Genomic DNA, 23,924 nt, shown 5'->3' on the forward strand with positions numbered 1-23,924 from the left:
CTAGTTTAGCTGAGCTGGTATTTCCCAGCTCTTGCTAAAGAGTCCCTGAGGCTGGGCCATCCTAATACTGGTAGATCCCCCGCCTTCGTGGAGGAGAAAAGGTGCCGAAAGCCTGATTCGCAACAGGAAGTGATCTGACCGGGGCTGATGTCCATGCCCCCCACTTTCAGACCACCCTCTTCCTGCCCAGTCAAGAAAACAAGGTCCAGAGTGTGTCTTTCCCCACGTGTTGGGCCAGCTGTCAACTCAGGGCAGGGAGACTGCTGGGCAGAAGCAGCACAATCCCTAACCTATCCCGCTTGCCTAATGCTAGGAACACACACTCCAGATCCCCCCCAACTGGACAAAGCCCACTGCTCCCCCTTAATTGAGGCTGTGCCATGATCTGAGTACCCCTGACACCCTTGGTTACACTTTGCAAGGATGGGGCCAATCCTTTGGAAAAGAGGATTAGTGTGTCTGCTTCCCCCACTCCTCACCTCTTCCCTCCATCAAAAGGTTTGTTCCATAAAGCCATCTCTGAAAGTGGCGTTGCTGACATGAACTTTCTTAGAAGGTTCATATGGCTGCAGCATAGGATATCCCCAACTCGCAAACTTTCCACATAGAAGACTAATTATGCACAGTACAGTAGTGAGCTAAATGGACCAAATTGTCCGATCCTGACCTCCCAACAATTTCTTTCCAGAATGGTGCATCTTGCCTGCCACTTCCCCCCTCCTTCCATGGGGATTTTCATTGCATACATTTTATGCTGAAGCTCCCAAAGTAAATTTCAAGTCCAGCAACATGAGGGAATCATTTTTACAGAAATAAATCCATTTATTTTTTATAACATTTTGTTTTGTGTGTTTCAAATGAATACAGTACTTGTAGATGGTAAAATTTTGAGAGCAGAAGGAATAACTGGCACTAGATCGCTGAGGATTGCACAGCAGGGCAGAAAACTTGAACACCTTTATAAATTCTGGACAGATAAATTCAGTATTATTTTTCACACTAAAATATGGAAGCTATATTCAACACGTGACATTTCTTTTAAGACGTGTTGTTCAAAATATGTAAAAATTATTTGTTTTCTATAAATTTTGGTCAACATGCTTCATTATAACCTGTTAAAAGTTTTACAAGAGTGTGCAGATAATGATGCCCAATTGTCAAGCAGATGTAATACATCAACAGCAGCAGCAAAAGCAAGCGAACACTGCACAATCATGACTGGGACTGATTTTAAAAATACATTTTTTTTCCACAAACATCACACAGAACCCTGTTCTTTATAAATGTGCCTCTCAAAAGTTTTTCCCCCCCTCCCTCTTAAGGCTACATGAGAAGACATGTCATAACATGATTTCATGATTAGAACTATTCCTATTTTTAAAATCTCATCTTCGTTAGCACACACACAGGGCATTGTCCCACCGAGTCTAAAGAAGAGTGCAAACAAGCAGAGCTGACTTTTGCTTTCGCAAGACATCCATTCCTCAACTCCACAGAATTCTTGGAACAGCACCAGAGGGGGGAGAGTTCCCAAGCATCATACTGATTTTGGTTTCGGCCTAGGACGTGCACCAGGGGGAAGGAAAACCCAGTAATTAAAAGCAGTCGATCCAAATCCACTTCCACGTGAAAAGCACAGGCACTGTGAAGGAATGCAGCGAGGGAGGGGGGTGCTCCACTCGACCCCATGGAAAAGAGTTTGCTGTCAGCTATTCAGTAACCTGTAGGAACCGTACTGTCCATGTAGGTGCATTTACTCATGCACACACCTGCACCTGCTCAGTCTGCTTCAGGTAGCTTGGTCAAGGAATTCTTCCAGAGTTCTTTTGATGTGGGGGGACTGGGATGAAGCTTGGACCAGCAGGTTCTGACCCATTTGTGCAAAAAGCGCTTTTGACAATTTAGCAGTGGCTGTCCGAATATTCCCGCCAGCTCCGGGCAAGGAGCCGCTGTTCGTCATGTTGCCCAGCAGGTGCCACAGGACCACCAAGACCTTCTGCTCCACAGCGTGAGGCTTGCGAGGATACAGCTCCACCACCAGCTCTGGATTCAGAACAACAAAAAGGGGGGGAGACGGAGAGAGGGGGAGTAACTGGTCACACCAAATGCACAGCAGGAGGCTTGGCCTGCTCAACTTGAGCAAGAATGCAACTCTAAAAGCATGCAAAGTCGGAGCATCTTCTGGAAAGGCCATCCATTAAGCCCATGGTGCTCCAAAGAAGCTTTGTGGGGAAGGGCCCAGCTCAGCAGCAGAGCAGTGGAAGGCCTTGGCTTCAATCCCCAGGTAGGGTTAGGGGAGACCCCTGCTGCCAATGCGTGTAGACCAGGCATCCCCAAACTTGGCCCTCCGGATGTTTTGGGACTACAATTCCCATCATCCCTGACCACTGGTCCTGTTAGCTAGGGATGATGGGAGGTGTAGTCCCAAAACATCTGGAGAGTTGAGTTTGGGGATGCCTGGTGTAGACAGTACTGTCCTAGATGCACCAATGGCCTGACTGTGTGTGAGGCGGCTTCCTCTGTCCTTAAGCTTAAACAACTGCTATGCTTTCAGCTGCTATAATGGAGGGAGGGAGAAAGGTTGTTTTCTGCTGCTCCAGAGAAGCGGACACGGAGCAATGGATTCAAACTACAAGAAAGAAGATTCCACCTCAACATTAGGAAGAACTTCCTGACAGTAAGAGCTGTTCGGCAGTGGAATTTGCTACCAATGAGTGTGGTGGAGTCTCCTTCTTTGGAGGTCTTTAAGCAGAGGCTTGACAGGCATATGTCAAGAATGCTTTGATGGTGTTTCCTGCTTGGCAGGGGGTTGGACTGGATGGCCCTTGTGGTCTCTTCCAACTCTACGATTCTATGATTCTAATGGGATGGGACATCAACGGGCTATTTCACATTGGTTTTACATCCTTTAGGTTGCCAACAACCTTCCAAGCTGTCTGGCACCATCACGGACCCTGCAGAGCAAACTACGCCATTGCAGAGCAGTAAAGAATCTCGGGCAAGCAGGTCCTGCGTAGGCTCATACTGGAAGGGTGAACTCCGGGTACGAAGGCACGGAAGCAAAGCAAAAGAGCCTTACCTGCAAGCTTCTCCGTGATGTCTTGCTTGGCTTTCCCATTCAGAAACTGGGCCTTTGTGCAGAATGGCTGAAGCAGCAGGTAGTTGTCTAGATGCAGAGGAGGGAGGGACACAGAAAACCAACTCAATGGGAGTCCCAGGAGGGTTACATTTATCCTGTGTTTGATACAGAATAGCCAGGAAGGGGCTATTTTGGAATTCCCTGGCAGGGAAGTATACAGGATGAGGCCTTTGGAATCCTAAACACCCACCCACCCCATCAGAATTGGCTGAAGGCCTGCTCCAGTTTGGAAACATTCCTCAAGCACACACAAAGCAGCAGTGTGCCAACATCTGCACAGTGAACAGATGCGTAAACTGAGCAGTGGGAAAAGAAACAAGAGTTCCTGGTTGCTCAGCCCCAAACCTGCTGCGAATTCTTTTTCACAACCTTGTTTTCTGAACCGTGGCTGGTAGCTGAAAGGGTCCCATTACCTAAGTGTTGACAAAGAGCTTGGATAACGTTTGTGGCAGCAGCGTAGATGCCTGGATTCTTGGAATTCAGGTTGTTGTCCACCAAGGCAGGTATCAGCATATTGATGATGGGGGACAGCTTCTCTTTCAGCAGAGGAATCAGGCGGTGCATTGTCTCTAGGGCCACCTGGTTGACTTTGCTGTTGGAGTCGTGCAGGCGGGACTTGAAGGCATCAAAGATCTAGACAAGGGCACAGGACCACAGCAGCTGGAAGCTCATTTCCTCACGCAGAGGCAGTGAGCTGACCAGGCTCTGCATGCCCCATGACAACAGCACACACCAAGCGGCCTACTGCCAACACTTGTGGGGAGGGCAAAACAAAGGAAGAGGCTGCAGACCACTTTGGTCAGCGTGCATCCCATCATCTCTGAAAACTACAGTCAGTGAAGGAGTTAGAATTCTGGGCTGCTTTTGTTTAAGAAATAGCCGATATATGAAAAAATAAAAATAAAAATCCTTCCAGCAGCACCTTAAAGACCAACTAAGTTTTTATTTTCGTATGAGCTTTCGTGTGCATGCACACTTCTTCAGATACCTTTCGTGCATGCACACGAAAGCTCATACCAAAATAAAAACTTAGTTGGTCTTTAAGGTGCTGCTTGAAGGAATTTTTTTCTTTTGTTTCGACTACGTCAGACCAACACGGCTGCCTACCTGTAACTAGAAAAACAAGTTAATCTCAGATAATCAAAAAGGAAGCAGGGAAACCAGGCTCCTTTCCGACCTGTTCTCCTGCTCATTCTGCAGTGTGGTAAATTCTTACTCACCATTTTATAGGCAGCCGAGACCGAAAAGGCTAACTTGTCAAAGGCTCTGCAACACATCCTTGTGCCAGGGAGAACCCTAGCAACAGTCCCTAGTGTCTAAACCTGGTGCCCAGTCCCAGGCCATGAGGGGTCTTGGTCCAAATCCCATGGTGCAAAGGGGTGAGCAGAGCATGTGTCCAGGAGGAGGGCAGGGCATGCAAAGTCCCATAAAGAGATCAAACACTTTTGCATTTCCATGTACATTTCAGTGGTGGGGCCACAAGACGCCCTTTGAGAACTGCTGCCAGTTGCAGTAAACAACACAGGGCTAGCTGGAACAGTGGTCACATGCATCATTTCTCCCCCTATATAGCTGTGCTTCTACCTATAGCATCAAAACAGGCTCCTCCTTTGTTTAGAGCGCTCCTCAATTTCCCCTCAGAGCCATGATATTTTCCAATTTAAATCTCATGGTTTCTGCTCTATGGTATCTCCTGCTAGCTCCAACAAGGATGTTGAGGGTTTTTTCTTTAAACAGTTACCTTCACAATGTTTGCAACAACAAGGTCCTGGTTATTTTCTGTGTCTGCCAACAGCTGCTTGATTCCATTAATTCGATCCCGGAAATCTTTTGCATTCAGTAGGGTCGTTATGACCTTCACATATTCCGCACTTTCCAAGGCGTTACGGGGAGCTAGTTTCCGGGGCATTTCGCGTACTTCTCTAATCTCTCTGCTGAAAAGAAGAACGTCAAGAGGTTTGCAGTGGAACTTTCCTACTTCCGCAGCCTTTGTAGTAACTTCGGAGAAGGCCCGTATAGTTAGCTACGCAGGAGAGATTCCCAACTCCTTAGCCCATGTGCCCCGCCCCCAAAAGGTTTTGAAGCAGGAAGGCACAACTACCTGTCGCCAGCATTGAGCACTTCTCGCGACACAGAGGCTGATCTCGAATTGTCCATGTTGCTGGTGTGACCCCTTCTTCCGCCCTTGGCTGAGGGTGTGACTATCGGCATCTCCCCCAGACCCTGAAATTGCATTACAAAGACAGGGAGGGTCTTTTGGGTTATAGCCAACTAAGTTCTATTCAGAGAAGGCCCACTGAAATGAATCAGCCTAAGATGTCTACAAACTTCAAGGAGTCTTCTCTGAGTAGGATTACCATTGGATAAAACTCCAAGAGGGCATCTGGGTTAAAAAATTAAGGGTAGAATTCAACCTTGTGCTACTGCAAATGTTTCATCTGCACAAGCACATCAACTTGCCAGACAGAACAATCGCCCGCCAAGTGCTGTTTCATGAGTTCTCTCCACCTGAAGAGCAAATTTTGGGGGTGCACAAGGAAAAATATTTATGAGAAAGGGTGGAAAGGGCATTAGTTACAGGGTTTTAAAAGCAGTTAAGTCAGTTTCTGAAACAACCCAAGGGTCAGGAGGCTAATGATCAGCCTCCAAGGATAGTTTCTCAGACAAGATAATAAAAGCAGCAGCAAACAATAATTGCGTCTGTTTGTAACGTGGACCAACTAATTATCTTACAAGCCAGGGACTGAAAGCAGGACTTGTGAAAAGCTATTGAGGGAAGACCAGTGAGCTTCTTCACTGTCTGTGATAATTAGAACTAAGGATTGTTTCTCAGGAAGGGTATCATATACTGTATGGTCTAAAGCAGGCACCCCCAAACTTCGGCCCTCCAGATGTTTTGGACTACAATTCCCATCATCCCTGACCACTGGTCCTGTTAGCTAGGGATCATGGGAGTTGTAGGCCAAAACATCTGGAGGGCCGCAGTTTGGGGGTGCCTGGTCTAAAGTATTTCTGGGTATTTTAGGTGTCATCTAAGTGACAACCAGAGAACACGGCAAAGACAGGCCTCTGCTATCTGTCCCGACTCTTCAAAAGAGAAGCTGGAATTGTCAAGTTGGCAAAACCTTGGCAGTAGCGGTAAGTTCACCACTGCTTCCAAAATCTGACAAATCCTCCCTCCTCTTGTTTTTATACGTGGCATTACATTCTTCCCAGCCTACCTTCTGTCGCAGGCTGTTGACAGTCTCTTTCACGTAAGGCAAGTCCTTTGGCAGCACATACTTTTCAAGCATCTTGTCAAAGTCTGCATGTGTCATCAAAGTGAAGAGCATCTTTCGCCCATAGTACCTGCATCCGCCACAAATCAACCAAGTAGATTTACAGCCATGAACATAACCCAATGCTTGACTGAGGATACCCGAGCTCAGTCACAGACTCACTGTCTATTTATTAAATTTGTATACTGTCCTTCACCTGTAGATCTCAGGGCTGTTCACATCCTGTCCCACCTCCCTGGGATGTACATTATGAAGCACCATAAATATATGCTCTAAGTCAGGCATGTCCAACAGGTAGATTGTGATCTACCAGTAGATCACTGGACGTCTGTGGTAGATCACTGGTAGATCATTGCCCCCCCCAAGAAGCTGAACAACTGTGGCTCCCCTTAAAAAAAAGCTCAACATTTTACCTCCTCCCTGAAAAAACTCAACAACTTTGACCCGAACCCCTCAAAAATAGGCCTTCCTCCTTCCTTAAAAAAAGCTCAACAACTTTGATCTGAACCCCAAAAAAGGGGGTAGATCAGTTTTTAACTCCGAGTAAAGATGTCCTTCTGTAAAATGGGAACAACAGTGGCCAGTCAGAAAGACTTTTGTCTTCTGGGTGTTTTCCTTGTTATTCTGTCTCTCATATTTTTCAAGCGTGAAAAATCAGCTGGGGGAAAAAAATGTAACGAGCTTCTTTCATTTCCTTCCTTGTCTCTGATCCGTCAGCTATTTCCGCCATTAAATCTTCACATTTCTTCATGTGCGAAGCTAGAATCTAGGTTTCCAGACAAGCTGGAGATCACAGCACCCTAACAAGTGGCCGTATTCCTTCTAGCTCTGCCTCTGCTCACCCACCTTGTTTCTTGTGATCCGTCTTGGACAAATTTGGCTACTGCAGACAGAAGCTTGTCGGTCACATCCTTAATGCCCGACAACACTCGGCCCGGCCCCATGTGCTCCACCACATCTGACAAGTGCTGGGCCGCACATCTTCTCACTGCTGTGTTCAAGTGGCTAATGGGAACGAGAAGAAAGGGAAACATCCACAAGAGAGAAGTGTGTGGTTATCTGGCCTCGAAACAATGATTTTGAAAGCAGACCCTAAAAACTTCCACAGCTGCACACACCAGAACCTTTCCTTTAAGCCCCTGATCACAGCAATGTGGAGATCTTCTGGAGTTAAAGCAGTGGATCTGGCTGGCTGACCAATCACCAGCCCCGCTCCATTCTCCCAACGTAATCTGGACCAGAGAGCAGGTGCCTTGTAGGAATGCGCTGACACAAAACCTTTCACCAACGGACAGTTTCGTTTCATGCAGAAGAAGCAGCAACCAAGGAAGAACTCATATGAATCACTGTTGCTCAGGAGGGGAAACAATAAAGCAGCTCTCTCAAAGTTCTGCTGCAGGAAAGAAAGACTTTTCTGAAGTGTGATGAGTGACTGGTTTATGTGACAGGGTTTCTGCACTCACACAGAATTTGCCGGTCCCAACTTTCTACCAAGCACACCTTTCAAAACAGCTTGTACAAATTTCTAACCGGACTTCATCTCAACAGTGCTCCTGTGCAAGTCCCATTTCTTCCAGAGGAGCTCACACAGCAAGGCTTAACTACTGCTATTTCATTTCATTTCATTTCATTTATACCCTACCTTTCCTCCAAGGCCTCAAGGTGACACACTTAAGTCTTCCTCCTCCTCCTCCCCATGAGGAAGGTAAGGCTGAGAGGCAGTAACTGACCGAAGGTCGTATCCAGTGAGTTCCATGGTCAAGAGCGGGATTGAACCCCAAAACTCTGGCCAACACTCTGGCCGCCATACCACACTGGCTCTTACTATGAACTACATTTGTTTGACAACAAAGAGGCCTACAAAGGAGCAAATAAGAAGCAGGAGAAGCTTTGCAGAGCCCCAGTGCAAAATTTTCAAGAGGCTCACCTTTGGCCTCCGTTGATCAGAGACGAGAGCGCCCGTGCTGGTGTCACATTGTTCACCATGGCCTTCAAGGCTTTGTCAACATCCTCCCTAATGAAGGTGTTCAATTCCCCAGCCTTGTGCAGGAGGACTTTCACCGTGTTATCCAGTTCTTGATCCATGCTCTTTTTCAGGAAGTTGAACAAGTCCCCTAAGCAAACCACGGCAGCTCGGGAAACAACGGAACGCAAATTCTTCACCTGTGCGAAAGAAAAGACCTTGAGTCAGATGATGATGGCAAAATGCAAATGCAACAGTTGCCTTAAATCCAGATGAGACAGCAGACACACTGAGAATCTTTCCTTAGTCTTGAGGAAATGGTTGCCCTGGACAGGTTTGCTCTCCCCTGAAGGAGCAGGTTTGCAGTCTGAGGGCGCTTCTGGGTCTAGCTTTGCCACTGGCATGGCAGCTACGACTGTTCCTGGAGTGGGAGAGCCTGACCACAGTAGTTCAGGCAACAGGGACTTCTAGGGCTGGATAACTGCAATGCACTCTATGTGGGGCTTCCCTTGGGCTTGACCTGGAAGCTACAGTCAGTGCAGAACACTGCAGCCAAGCTGCTGATGGGAGACCTTGTCAGCATGTAACGCATGTGCTCTGAGATCTGCATTGGTTGCAGATTTGCCACTGGCCAAGGCACAAGGTGTTGCTACGGGTATATAAAACCCTTAACAGCTTGGGAAGAGTTTACCTGCAGGGTTGCCTTACCCCAAAGGGCCCATTCTGCGGAACTGGCATTGTTACATGTCTCACAGAATACTTGTTCCACATTTCTTCTTTTAAAAACCTAAAAAATATTTTAGTGTGGCAGCACCCACACTTTGCAACTCCGTGCCTATTAAAATTAGGCAGGTGTATTGTTTATAGTCATTTCAGCACCTGCATAAAACGTTTTTGTTTAGGCAAGCCTACATAGACATGTAAAAGAAAAGCCAATGTGTTTTAATCTCTTTTTAGTTTACTGCTGGTTTTAACTGCCTTTCAAATGTTTTAACTACTTATTGTTACTGGTAATTTTAATTTCTTGCAAACTGCTCAAAGGTTTTGTTACACTCAAGTGGTATATGCATTCTGTTAAATCAACTGTTTTGTTTGCCACTACAAAGTAACATGGCTGCTGTTCTATAATTCAGAACCACCTGCAGCCCCAACTCAGTCCAGTAGAAAATGCCAATGAAATTAGAGGGACTGAATTCGAGGACCATCTTTGCTTAGGCTTGGTAGGCCAAAAAAGCCACCAAAAATAGTATTTTACCTGCATCCCATTAATTGACAGACGTGAAAAAGAAGCCAAGCAAAATCCCAACTTCAGTATCTAACATAAAATTATCGGCTGCCCTATGTGCTTGCGAATTTAGGCTGTGACCCTAACCCCTCTTAGCTGGGACTGAATCGTGGTTAGGATTTTGCCATACGTTGTGGAAGTAACAAGCTGAATGAACAATCAAACTTTTAGATAAAGGCTTCAGGGGAGGTAAAAATGAGGCAGGTGTAGGAGGAGCCAAGGGGCCAAACACAAATAAAGGCAAGTGGCTGCAATGCTACACCCACTTCAATGCTCCCCTCAAAACCATCAGCCAAAAAATTGCAGGAAAAGATCTAGATAGGAGAGGTGAGGTTAACCTCCTGAACAACAGACAGGCTGGTTTCGTGCAGCTTTGCCGTCAACACATCAGGGTGGTAGGCAGAGAGGCACCTAATCCAGTTCAGGCCTTCAATCTTCTTCTCCCTGTGTTTGAAAATGGAAACAACACAAAGCTATGCAAGCAGCAAAGGGCAGACTTCAATTCTAATTGCTGATTGCATGACAAAGTCAATAAAAATAAAGAAGAGAAAGATAACCTGGGTCACCTACCAGTCATCTTCAGCAAGATAATGCAGGGCTTCCGAAAGAGCAAGTTCAGGTTTAGGGAAGGGTCTCAGTTCGGATGGTTCCATTATCTCTGGACTGTGCGTGACAGACAGCACCCGATCTTTCAACTGCATTCGTGGACCCAGAGAGACTTCACCTGCAAGCATTGCCCAGTTGGTGATTCAAAAAGTGCAATGGGACTAGAAACACATGACAAGCATGTGGCTGCATAGGCAGAGCAACCAGATGCAGCCCCAGCCCCAGGGATGGCCAGATGTTCCCAACGGTAGAAGCAACCTATCTGAGACACCCCACAATATCAGACACTGCAACAATCTCTTTTTTACATCTGAGCTGCGACGTCTCACCTGATTCTAGCAAGACCGAAGGCTGTGCCCTTTTTACACTTGACATTCTCTTCAACAGAGGACTGAAAGCAGCATTTCCTAAGCGCAAAGAACCAGATTTCATTAAACAGCACATCTCCATAAGTTACTTAAATCACAAGCCTCTTTTAATCTTTGTACAGCCCCCAGCCGATTTAAGAGAAACAAGTGCTACGCACACCCCGAACCACACCAGAAAGAAATCGCATTTGGAATAAGAAACAGAGCTCAATGGATTTTAAAGCACTGTTGCTTTCAGTGTTTCATCCTTACTCTGCGATCTGCACACAGAGACCAAGCAGCCTGCCAGAGGAAGAAAGGCTTCTCCCTCCATGCACAGCACAGAAATAAGTGATGGAGCTGGACTTGCAGGTCAGTGACTTTCACAGGCTTATTTACAAGGGGGCATTGCAAGAGCAGTTAAAAACAACAACTTGGCAAGATCCGATCGGTTGAGGATAAAAGAAGATTTTTGGAAAGTTACGCAGAGGATTTTATATTATCAACTGGAGGAGATCAAGGTTTGGGAGCCGGTGCTGGACCAGGGGCATTTGATTTGGAATTGCTGGCAGGAGCAGGAGCTGGGACTGGAGCTGGGCCAGGGAAAGACGCTTAAATTATAAAGTAAGACAAGATGGCGTTAAGAGTACTTTCGTGGAATGTGAACGGACTTAATTCAAGCGTGAAAAGAAGGAAGATTTACCATGTAGTTAAAAAGCAGAATTTGGATATTATTTGTTTGCAAGAGACCCATGTAATTAGGACTCATAGAAAAATTCTACAAAACAAGTTATTGGGCCAAGAGTTTATATCTGCTGATAAAGTCAAGAAAAGAGGGGTAGTCATTTATGTAAAGGAAAAATATAATCCTAAATTGCTGTTTAAGGATGAAATAGGGAGATATATTGCAGTGGAAATATCTCTGCAAGGCGAAAAATGTTTGATACTTGGAATTTATGCACCAAATGAAGCTAAATCAGACTTTTTTAAGAATATACACACTACGTTGTTGGATTATTTGGATTATAAGATCATAATGATGGGAGATTTTAATGGGGCCGTATCGACGATGATGGACAGAACTCAAAGACAAAAAATATCTAATGATGGTAAGCTTCCAAAAACATTTTTTGATTTGGTAGAGAACCTAGACTTAGTAGATGTTTGGAGGCTAAGAAATCCATTGGAAAAAGAGTTCACCTTTTTCTCGGACTCGCAAAAGTCAGGAAGTAGATTGGACTACATTTGGATTACCAAGGACTTATGTCCAAAAGTGACAAAAAGCGAGATATGCCCCAGAACCTACTCAGACCACAACGCAGTTTTGATGGAGCTGAAACAGTACCTGCAGGGTTCTTTTAGATGGAGAATGAATGACTCTTTATTGAGAAATGAACAGATAATCAACAAGGCCCAGAAGATGCTGAAAGATTATTTCGAATTAAATTTGAACAAAGGACAGAATATTACAATGGTTTGGGATGCCAGCAAAGCAGTAATGAGAGGATTTTTGATCCAACAGAATACAATTTGGAAGAAGAAGAGAAATGAAAAGAAGGAAAACATTTTGGAAAAATTGAAGGGAAAAGAAAAAAAATTGAGAGATAATCCGAAAAGTCAGGAAGTCCAAAAAGAAATAAAAGCTTTGCAGGTGCAGTATTCCCAAATAATAAACGAAGAAATAGAATGGAAAATTAGAAGAATGAAGCAAAGATCCTTCGAATCGGCTAATAAGTGTGGGAAATTGTTGGCATGGCAATTGAAAAGAAGACAAAAAGAGAATACCATCATAAAGATTATGGAAGAAGGAAAATCTATTGAGAACCCTGCAGAGATAAGGAAATGTTTTACAAAATATTATAAACAGCTATATAAAAGGGAAAAAGAAGATTTAGATGGGATAGAGAAATTTATAAAAGAAAATGGGCTGCAGAAAATTCCAGTACAACAAAAGAACCTACTGAATGGACCGATTACAAGACAAGAGATCGAAATGGCGATTCAAGAACTGAAAAGTGACAAAGCCCCAGGGCCGGATGGACTTACCTCAAAGTACTACAAAACATTAAAAAACTGGTTGATACAACCATTAATGGAGGTAGCAAATGAGATTTTAGGGGGGGGGCAAAGCACCAGAGACTTGGAAAGAAGCTTTTATTTCTCTGATACCAAAACCGGATGTGGATAAGACTCAGGTTAAGAATTATAGACCAATCTCCTTATTAAATGTGGACTACAAGATATTTGCTAGTATCTTGGCGTTAAGATTGAAAAGGGTGTTGAAAGACTTAATTCATAAAGACCAGGCAGGATTCCTGCCTGGAAGACATATGAAGGACAATGTAAGATTTATAATAGACATTTTGGAGAGACTGGAAGTGAAAATAAACACCAAAGCAATGTTAATTTTTGTGGACGCCGAAAAAGCCTTTGATAATATTTCTTGGAATTTTATGAAAAGAAATTTTGAAAAAATGGAGGTTGGCCAAAATTTTGTTAATGGGCTTAATGGTATCTATTCTGAGCAAAGAGCGAAGATTATTGTAAATAATGTGGTATCAGATGAGATAAGAATTGAGAAAGGAACAAGACAAGGGTGCCCACTCTCCCCCCTGTTATTCATTTCTGTACTAGAGGTTTTGTTGAATATGATAAGGAGCGATGAAGGTGTCAAAGGGATTACAGTGGGTTCGAAACAATATAAGTTAAAGGCCTTTGCAGATGATTTAGTATTGACTTTGCAGAATCCCGAACAGAGTGCAGTGAGAGCACTGCAGATAATTCAAGAGTTTGGCAGTGTGGCGGGTTTTAAGCTGAATAAAGGGAAAACTAAAGTATTGGATAAAAATCTGACACTACAAGAGAGACAGAATATAGAGGAATGCACAGGACTGAAGTGTGTAAAAAAGGTGAAATATCTAGGAGTTAATATGACGTCAAAAAATTTGAATTTGTATAAAGACAATTATGAGAAATTATGGAAAGAAATCCAGAGAGATTTGGAAGTATGGACGAGGTTAAAATTGTCTTTAATGGGTAGAATAGCAACTGTTAAAATGAATGTTTTGCCGAGAATGTTGTTTTTATTTCAGGCCCTACCGATAGTTGATAAAATGAAATGCTTTCAAGAATGGCAGAAGATATTGTCTAAATTTGTCTGGCAGGGGAAGAAACCAAGAATTAAATATAAACTTTTGACTGATGTTAAAGAAAGAGGAGGATTTTCCCTGCCGGACTTAAAGATTTACTTTGAAGCTGCTGCCTTTTGTTGGTTGAAAGATTGGTTTTTGTTAGATAATGATGATTTGTTGGATTTAGAGGGTCATGATAACGCATTTGGTTGGCATGCATATTTATGGTATGATAAAGTGAAATTGCATAAAGGTTTTAAAAACCATATAATCAGGAAATCATTGTTTAATGTCTGGATGAGATATAAGGATTTGTTGGAAAGGAGAACTCCTAGGTGGATCTCACCTCTTGAGGCAAAGAAACCTAAAAGGACAAATATGGATGAGAATAGGTTGAAGTACAAAGATATCTTGATGGAAGTGGGAAACCACTTTAAGTTAAGACCATACGAACAATTGAAAGATAGGTTGAGTGACTGGTTTCAGTATGTGCAGATAAATGAGGTATTTAAGTTAGACAAAAAATTAGGATTCCAATCAGAAAAATCGAAATTAGAGACGGAGTTATTAGAGACAGATCACAAGAATTTGTCCAGAATGTATAATTTGTTGTTAGAATGGCATTTGAAAGATGAGCAAACAAAATCAGTTATGATTGAATGGGCCAAGGATCTGGGTCATAATGTGATTTCTTCCCCAATTATTCCAAGCAAAAAGGCTTCCGATGTCGGAGTGGGAAAAATTGTGGAAGAAAGGTATGAAATTTACGGCTTGTACGGTGTTGAAGGAAAATTTGATGAAAATGATGTATAGATGGTATCTGACGCCGGTCAAGCTAGCTAAAATGTACCACAAAAGCGACAATAAATGTTGGAAATGTAAACAGGATGTTGGCTCATTCTACCATATGTGGTGGACATGCCCTAAGATAAAAGGCTTCTGGGAAATGATTTACAATGAATTGAAAAAGATGTTTAAGAACACATTTTCGAAAAAACCGGAAGCCTTTTTGCTTGGAATAATTGGGGAAGAAATCCCCAAGGATGATGTTAATCTGTTTATGTATGCCACCACAGCCGCTAGGATTTTATTAGCAAAATATTGGAAAAAAGAAGAATTGCCTTCGAAGCAGGAATGGCAAATGAAAATGATGGACTATATGGAATTGGCAGAATTGACAGGAAGACTCCGGGACCAGACAAATGACAAAGTTTCAAAGGACTGGAAGAAATTTAAAATGTATATAGGGAATGTATTCGATAATTAGAGTTTGAAAATCCAGGAAAGTAAAGAGGTTAAGGCATTAGGGAAACAATAGAAGATTTAAAGTTTGAAATTAGGGTAAATGATATGAAGATGAATTAACTTAGAAGTTTTAAAGGGATTGCATGATGGGAAAGAAGATGATTTAGAAACTGCTATAGAAGTTTAAAAAAATGGAAAACAGATAGTAGGGAATTGGGGAAGCCTGAAGACAATGAGTATTATAATGGATGAGAAATGATATATTTTTCTGTTATATTTTTGTATTTTGTATTTTGATGTTTTTGATATGTTTTTGTATTTTGTATGTTTGTTGTATGTTTGTTGAAAAAATGTTCAATAAAAAATATTATATAGATTATATCATAAAAAAACAACAACAACAACTTGGCTTACTGGTTTCGGTTGTCTTCTTCTCCGATTCATTGTGCTTAAGCAGTTCCCAAGTGTGCGGTTCCTTTCTTTCAAGATCTCTAACTTCCTGATATTCTTTTTCTTCTCTCTTCTTCTGTCTCATCTTTTCCCGGGCAGATTTGGATAAGGCAACTTTCATCTGCATAGAACCAGAAAGTGTACTTTTTTATAGTAAGTATTTTTATACCCACTGTTATAAAAATATATATCAAGGTGGCGTACAATGTAAAAACAAAAAATGTTTTAAAAATGCAAACGCATGTGCCAGGCTCATCAAAAATAAAATAGCTACGAAGGACCGTTGGCATGAAAAGTCTTCAAGAGACACCTGAATGTCAAAATTTCTGAATATTATTGGTGGATTCTCCAGTCATATGACTTCATTCCTGGAGGCCAACAATATCTTAATGGATGAAGCGACATAACACTTCAGTGAAGAAACAGGACAAGTCCCCTTTCCCTCACAATCATTTCCTCACTTTTTCAAACAAACAAACACACACACACACACACACCATTTTGGTACTCAAAGAACATTTATACAGCAGAAAAACAAGATGATTCAAGAAACAGTCATGCAAAGAACACCGTGTTTGCAATGTTAACTCTGATGCACTTTGCAAGACACTGCAGATCCATGAGTGATCAGCTATTGAGAGGTCAGCAATTGCTAAGAGGCTGCAGATGGCTGTACCAGATACTTTAGTGCAAAGGAGAAATGAGCCAAAGTGAAAAGTAAGTCTCTCTCTATTCTGCTAACCAGAGTAAGAAAAAAAAATAGGGCCTCGCTAAGCATTTTGTAGCCTAGTGGAAAAAAGGTTGTGCTTTATTGTTTAAACTTGCTGGAGCCATTTAGGATAGTAGAATGGGATCATGTCAGCATTTGTCACTGTGCTGCAATTTGTATCAGGAACTATTTGCAATTCGTTCCTGAGCCCATTATCTGTAGGCGCATTATTTGGTCACATGCAACATCTTAACACATTAAACAACATCAACAAGAACAAAATGTGATCGCAGCAACCGTGGCACACAGGTGCATTATGCATTTTCAGAAAGCTCGTCTGCAACATCTTTTCCATTCTTACATCTCTTTCGTTTTCCACATCAAAATAAAGTGCAGGGTTCTGCTGTTGGACGGCTCTCCCATAGATTCCGGAAAGCGGCTCCATGCTTTGCTTGAACGAAGGTGCATCTCCATTCTCCATGGAGAATATCAGGGACTGACCATAACTTAGTGGAGCTGAAGGCGGGCTTCCAAACACTCCTAAAAATAGATATATGGCTCATTGGGTTATCATGTAAGATCCAGCACTCATGATGAATGTTTTTTTTTCCTGGCACACATTATTTCTTTAAACACAACCATTTTATGCACAGGTTTAAACAAGGCGACGACAGCACCAATGTCATTCAATGTGCACAGGAACTGTTTTCTTTTCTACCTTTCTTTGCCTCTTTTATTGCCAGCAGAAAAAGGCAAGCACAGCGACCAATGTGCCATTTTTTGCACACACCGGGTATATTATTTGCTCAGCAAGAAATGTTTGCTCAGGTCCATGTGACCTCCCACTCCAACAAAAACACATACAAGGGAGTTGGGTGGGGGGAAAGGATCATAAAGCAAAATATATTTTCAGCCTTCGTGATCATTTTATTTATTATTTATATATCAATGAAATTTATATCCCACGCTTTTCCCCAAACGAGTCCTGGCAAAAGCAATGAAACATCTTAAGAACAATTTCATTCCAGATGGAGACTGGGAATTTAAAAGGGCTATTGAAAATGGAAGATCTTCAGATGGTGCTGAAAAGGCAACAGACACGGCGCCTGTCCAATATTCAAGGGGGGAGGCGACACTAAAGGTCCGATTCCTCCATTGGGTTGAGTGGACCTCCTGATAGGATGGTTTCTGAAGGAGGCCCTCACCTGCAGAGCAGTGACTGACTGGCTGTATAAGGGGTGAGACAATCTTTCAGGCCAGCAGAAGAAGCATTGTAATAAACATGTGCTTGTTCGAAATACCTTTTCCAACAATGACTACGGAGTCTTCTGACAAGGCACTCGGTGAAATGAAGTCTAAGCTAGTTAGCTGCTGTAAACTCGAAGTGGGCCCTGTAAACCCTAGAAAAGCAAAGAAAAACCAGGTGTTAAAACTACCTATAATTCCTCATTAAGTTATTTTTGCTTTGCACCCACAACATTGAGAAAGTTCCCTTCTGGTTTTGCATTTCATATCAATAGCCCAAACCAGTGGATCCAGCACACAAGGTGGGCCTCCACTTGCCCTCAGGAGCCTTATCCAAAGACAGAGAAGCAAATGCTCTCACGGAGGCCCTGCATGCCTACTGTAGCATCACACAGCTCTGGATCAGGTCCAACATGTGTGCCGTCACTCCCATCCCCCCCCCAGAAACATTCCTCCAGTTTAACCTTAAAATGAAAAGCTAGAAACTACCACATCTGAAGGCAGCACTTTGCTCTCTCTCTATTACACACAGAGCATCAGAAAGGAAGACTAAGAGAGGATCCAGGCCCAAATTGAGAGGAGTAGAGTAAAAGGCCCTCCCTTCCAGCTGCCCACTCAGTGGCACCCTCCCCCTGATTACCTTTGGTGGATTTACAGTGCCTTTGGTGCTCTTTACTCTGCCCTTTAAGGATGGCAGGCGATGCCACTTTCTGCCTGTCCTCTTCATAATCTCCTGATCCGTTCCCGTAGCTCAGGCGCTGGCCGCTGATGCTCACGCTGGAAGCTACTTTTTCATGGAACATTATCCCTGGAAGGCAGAATCCATAGCAAATTGTTCCGAAGAGCAACACGGGAAGCCACCTAATTTTGCAAATGCCCGTCCCAAGGTGGCCAGAGTGTGAATTCTGTGTGTAGAAACTGCTTGCAGGAGGCAGATCTGCCTGGCGAATTTTTGTCACAGCCCGATGAAAAGAGTTAACATATGGGCTTTGGGAGATAGTTCAAGGAAAACTAGAATTTAGGTCTCAGTACATGTTTGGGGAAGTAGCAGAACACCCAGTAGGTAATGTGGCTGGGGTAGAAACCTTTCCACTACTGTACTATGTTTTTCTGACAGGAAACCTTGCTTCATAAAGTTGATCCAATACCAGCCAAATGCCAAGTCAAAGTTGTTACTAACTTCTTTAAGGCAAATCTCATAAAAAGCATGTCATTCTAGGACATCAAAATTAATATGCTGACAGTTTGCAGTGCCTTTATTTTCTTAATGTGTAGATTGTATCGACCCCTCCCAGCAATAGAATTGAGTCGCATCCTATGTGCATTGTATTTACGCAAATTCAACTTTACATGTTCAGCTACGTCTCCTTTTTCTTCTGCCTGCATCACTCTCTGCCAGCCTTCCTCCTCCCATCTCTCCCCCTCTCTCTGCCTGCCTGCCTCCATCCTTTCTGGGAGTCACTACATGGGGAGGAGGGGAGCCAGCAGAGACATGGAAGAGGCTTGCCTTCCTTTCCCAGCCCAATGAAAACGTAATTTTTGCTATATGCATTTCCCCATATTATGTCCAACCTTTAGAGCCCAACCCCCACATAGGATGCGACCTGATTGCAAATCCGCATTAAAAAGCTGACTGGGTCTAAGGCTGCTGCCTGCCCACCCTCTTTCGATGACCTGGAAGGTCAACAAAGGGAGACCCACTGGAGCATCCACAGACACTGCAAACAGAGCAACTTGGCCCCCATTAAATCCACCCCCCTCTCTTTATGTGCCCTACAGACTACCTGTGCTGGGACTCTGCTCCACGGTTACAGGACCTCGATTCCGTGTTGGTGAGAGCTTCATTGGCTGGGAGTTACCTCCAAGGAGAGGGAATATGTCCGACCTGTGGCAGCAAGAAAGGCGCTTTTGTTAACTCGCTCCTACCCTGCACAAAGTGCTCCAGCTTTCACCATTACTCATCCGAGAGAATTTGCGGGAAGGAACCAGCTCTCTGAGGACCGAGAACACACGGGAAATGGAGAACTTCTTCCCATGGCCCAGAGAAACCATCCCTCCAAGTGGGTGTTTCACTGCACACAGAACTGGAGCCACTAAGGGCAGCTCCCAGCACCCGGAACAAGGATAGCAAGTTCAAGTTTCTCTTTCAACACGCCTTCTAAAGCCTTGGTCCCAGTTGGTGTCTGCCTTGGATATGCACTGCTTCTATGCGTGTGCTGTTGTTTTAACTGTTGTTTATAGGAGTTCAAATGAGGGGCAAGGAGCACAAACCACCGAGCCTTGCCTGGAGAATGACACCCAGGAGGCTTCAGCAAGCGCATATTCTGGAGCACTGGCATAACATGTCCCCAGCCGCCCCCACCAGGGCTCAGCAACCCTTGAAGTCTCCAAAAGAAAACAAGGACTGCCCCTCTACAGCTCAGTGACTGAACACTTTGAATGCAGGAAATCCCAGATGGTTCAGTCCCCCCCATCAGCACCTCCAGGAAAAGGCCCACATGGGATAACGAAACCTCCCCTTACTCCTAGCCATGGGCTGTGGATTCCCCCCCTCGTGCTATGAATGACACTCACATTGTTCTCATTCCCTGAGGGGCTGTCGAAAGCGGGGACGTCACGGACTCCTGGCTATACACCCCACTTTCGCTGTAGGAGCTGGTGCTTGGGGACGACAAGCAAGAAGGAGACTCTGAGGTCAGGTCGAGTTTCAGGACAGAGTCTGGGCTTTCGAGATCGGAAGTGCTGCCATTTAGCTTTGCCCTCTTTTTGGCAGCACTGTTACGTAAGGAGCGGAGAGAACTCTGCATCTGGAAAGAAGGGAAGAGACGTGATCCCAGCTGGATACTGCGAGGAAGCGCAAGTGTGAGGTTACAGAATTACTTGCTGCCCCCCTATGATTGGATGCTGGAGTGAGGAGCACAAATTTTGTTTAAAAGAATCATCATCTCACCCGCCCCCACCCCCACCCCAAGCAGTGCCTATGATAAGAAAGCAACATGGAATACAGAAACTACAAGCAAACCTGTGTTTGCTGTGTGTATACATTCTATGGGAAGTCCAGGAAAATAATTTGGCTATTCACCCTTTCGTAACAGTAAAAACACCACACTGAGCCCCCACCTCTTCCTCATCCAGCTCCTTTTCATTGACATTCAACTCTGAAAGATCGATGGCCAGCTTCCTGTCCCTCTCATTCAGCCAGATGTCTTCCGGCTCCCCGTTCTTGTGTCCCACTACGTTGGTTTCCACTCTGTCAGGTAAGGGACTAAGGCCCCTGGGGATGGGAGGCACTGGTTTTGTTCCACTCAGGCCTCTCCGCGAAGCCGGCGATCTCACAAAGGCAGGTTTCAGCTGAATGGGAGGCGTATCCTGTGGCTTTGCCTCTGCATCAGAAAACACACAGGCAGAACACGTTCAGAACATTTTAAAAGTAGAGTTCTTTTCATATACAGAAGGGAACAACATTCTGCACTACTGATGCACAGCCCACATTGGCTTTTAATATTGTTTCCTAGATATAATAATAATAATAATAATAATAATAATAATAATAATAATAATACCCCGCCCATCTGGCTGAGTCTCCCCAGCCACTCTGGGCGGCTCCCAATTGAATATTAAAACAATACAGCATTAAATATTAAAAGCTTCCCTAAACAGGGCTGCCTTCAGATGTCTTTTAAAATTAGGATAGCTGCTTATTTCCTTGACATCTGATGGAAAGGCATTCCACAGAGCGGGTGCTGCTACTGAGAAGGCCCTCTGTCTGGTTCCCTGTAACCTCACTTCTCGCAATGAGGGAACCGCCAGAAGGCCCTCGGCGCTGGATCTCAGTGTCCGGGCTGAACGGTGGGGGTGGAGACGCTCCTTCAGGTATACAGGATCAAGGCCGTTTAGGGCTTTAAAGGTCAACACCAACACTTTGAATTGTGCTCGGACACCTACTGGGAGCCAGTGTAGATCTCTCAGCACCGGTGTTATGTGGTCCCGGTGGCCGCTCCCGGTCACCAGTCTAGCTGCCGCATTCTGGATTAGCTGCAGTTTCCTGGTCACCTTCAAAGGTAGCCCCACATAGAGCACATTGCAGTAATCCAAGCGGGAGATAACCAGAGCATGCACCACTCTGGCGAGGCAGTCTGCCGGCAGGTAGGGTTTAAGCCTGCGTACCAGATGGAGCTGATAGACAACTGCCCTGGACACCGAATTAACCTCTTCTGGTTTTGACCTATAAATCCCTCAATGACTTGAGTCCTGCAGACCCCGAGACAGCTCCCCCCCCCCCGGTCCTGCCACAATGCCAGTTACTCACCAGCTGTGAAACTCCCTTTCTCTGGAATTTGCCAACTCCTGAAGCTATAACCCCTTTCTAGAGGCAAAGAAAGATTCCCCCTATTTGGGCAGATGCTTAGTTACTGATCAGTAACATGTAAAGGAAGTGTGTGGGGGAAGCCGTGTGCAAAGGAGAAACGCAGAGATTTCCATGGTTGCCTGCTTCTTGCCAGTGCTGACCCCAGCCTCCCTCCTCCCTCCTGGGGCCCAGGAAGACCCCCTTGCTGGAGACTGGGTTGCAGCAGGGTGAGGTGGCACTTTCCTTCTCCTTCTCTTTCCGCCTTTGGCAACCCTTCCATACCAGGCTCAGCATGCATTACTGGAGACTGCATCAAGCTATTTCCGCCAGGGCTCGTACCTGCGTCCTCTCCTGCCATCGGGCTGGAAAACTTCTTCTGATGACTAGGTTTTGGAAGCCCTTCGAAACTCTTCAGAGGCCAGGAATTAGAGAAGTCTTGTGGCTTCTTGAGCGAGTCCGCAGGAGGGGAGGTGTGCTTTGGACTGTGCCTGGGTGATGAGAATGGATAGGACGGAAGGATGAAAGCTCCTTGGCTGGGGTGGGAGCCCAGGAGAGGCGGTGCATGCTCAGGTGGGCTGCAGAAGGTCCGCTGAGGCTTGCTGGGGAAACTGAGGCTGGCACACACTGGGTGGAAGGGGAAAAGGAACGCAGAATCCAGGTTAAAGAAGCATGAAAGGAAACACAACCATTTAAAAACTATTTCTTGTCGAACCTGTCTGATAACCGATCTCCAAGCACCAGTCACACCGAGAGATTTCCCTTGAAGTCAAAAGCATATCAAAAGGACATGTTACATTGCTTAACTGATGGTCTGTGGCCTACAAACGGGTCCTGCCACCTTGGCTTCACTGGAGAGACTAAAATCCAAAAGACAAGGTGCTCACCAGGCTACTTCCTCCCACACCAGATTACTAAAGTAAATACTGGATTTAAATGGTCTGCCTGTGCTGCTCCTTGTCTGAGAGAAGTTCTTTGCACACTCTTACTCCCACTGGACAACAGCAGCCCTTTCTAATGATCGCAGGGGATCAAGAAGCACTGGTGGTGGGTGAGCTGTGCCTGTGTGTGCATGGATTGAAGGAGGAAAGGAGGTGACCAGAGCAGATGGTGCCTTGGCAGGGAAATCACCTCTAAATAAACAAGCACACAACTTTTATTTTATTTTATTTTTTTCAGGCTACCAGCATATCTGTTACTTGGAGATCCAAGCAGAACTTCAGCAATTTAAAGACATTTCCCCAACACTGTATCCAGATAACTTTTTCAAATTTCATACATCATTCATTATATGCAAATTAGCTGAGTCCATCCAATCAACATGGCACTCGGGTGGAATCTGTTTTGTTATTATTCTGCAAAATTTATTCCTTCTCTGCCCCCTACTGCAGATGTAATTCTGCACTACAGGTTTGGTGAATAAGCAGTTGGGCTGGAGCAAGAACCAAGGGCCCTGTGCCCAAGGCCGGCTGAATGAGCTGGGCTCCATACTTTCCTCGTGCTCTTTGCCAGTGTTCCTGCTTCCTAACAAGCAAAAGAAGAAAAAAGGCCGCTGTATCTGCATCACTGGGCACTCACTGCTTGCAAGGGCTCACCATTCATTTCAGAGGAGGAAACTGACCCATACATGCATTCCCTGTGTGAGGAAGTAATCAATAGCACAGAGCTTTGACCTTAAAGGGCTTCAGAACATAATGACTCCTATTATTATTGCTACAGTTCTGCGGTCATGCTCTGTGCATGTCAGGTTAAAGATGTTAGACAGCAGAAAGCCAGGAAAGACTTCTGCTCGTGGCCCGGAAAACCGTTGCAAGTGCTTTGCCAGTTGAACCAATCATCTGGATCAATGCAAGCCATCCTCTTACATGCAATGCACAACTGACCTGCCCAACAGAGTGCTACAGGGCACACTGGAATGGGTCTGGCATGCACAAATGCTTAAAAGCTGGTTATTCTACAAATACCTTTATCTTGCCAGGGATTGCTCAGTCCTAGAAACTGCAGATCAGAATCCACACTGCCGCTCTTCCCGCGAGTGTGGGAGAAACCAAGCAGCCCGCATTTTCCTGGAATATGAGGCTGATGAGAGGCCATCACACCTTTCAAGCAAAAAAGAAAGGGCAGTCAAGTAAGCTTCCATAAGCACTAACACTTCAAAAGCAACTTTAGCAAGCAAAGAGA

General features: G+C 44.6%; 1 protein-coding gene across 2 annotated transcripts in view; it reads right to left on the reverse strand.

Moving 5' to 3' along the window:
- Positions 1-798: 798 nt before the first annotated feature.
- The window catches only part of TOGARAM1 (TOG array regulator of axonemal microtubules 1), a 32,951-nt gene continuing 9,825 nt past the window's right edge, over positions 799-23,924 (reverse strand). The window contains exons 3-22 of one of the 2 annotated variants that reach the window (XM_088674797.1): positions 23,708-23,842; positions 22,086-22,370; positions 20,519-20,781; positions 19,973-20,205; positions 19,183-19,283; positions 18,039-18,206; positions 17,455-17,553; positions 16,515-16,693; positions 15,409-15,565; positions 10,601-10,678; positions 10,236-10,389; positions 10,004-10,109; positions 8,345-8,580; positions 7,264-7,422; positions 6,361-6,487; positions 5,241-5,362; positions 4,881-5,070; positions 3,553-3,772; positions 3,080-3,166; positions 799-2,043 (exon numbers count right to left, since the gene is read on the reverse strand). In XM_088674797.1, the coding sequence (XP_088530923.1) occupies positions 1,790-2,043; positions 3,080-3,166; positions 3,553-3,772; positions 4,881-5,070; positions 5,241-5,362; positions 6,361-6,487; positions 7,264-7,422; positions 8,345-8,580; positions 10,004-10,109; positions 10,236-10,389; positions 10,601-10,678; positions 15,409-15,565; positions 16,515-16,693; positions 17,455-17,553; positions 18,039-18,206; positions 19,183-19,283; positions 19,973-20,205; positions 20,519-20,781; positions 22,086-22,370; positions 23,708-23,842 (3,353 nt within the window). In that variant the 3' untranslated portion in view covers positions 799-1,789. Of the gene's footprint in view, positions 2,044-3,079; positions 3,167-3,552; positions 3,773-4,880; positions 5,074-5,240; positions 5,363-6,360; positions 6,488-7,263; positions 7,423-8,344; positions 8,581-10,003; positions 10,110-10,235; positions 10,390-10,600; positions 10,679-15,408; positions 15,566-16,514; positions 16,694-17,454; positions 17,554-18,038; positions 18,207-19,182; positions 19,284-19,972; positions 20,206-20,518; positions 20,782-22,085; positions 22,371-23,707; positions 23,843-23,924 lie in introns of both variants that reach the window. The other variant, XM_060268404.2, reaches the window with a different exon arrangement.

The sequence above is a fragment of the Zootoca vivipara genome, chromosome 1, assembly GCF_965207765.1.
Source record: "Zootoca vivipara chromosome 1, rZooViv2.hap1.1, whole genome shotgun sequence".
Lineage (NCBI taxonomy): Eukaryota > Metazoa > Chordata > Lepidosauria > Squamata > Lacertidae > Zootoca > Zootoca vivipara.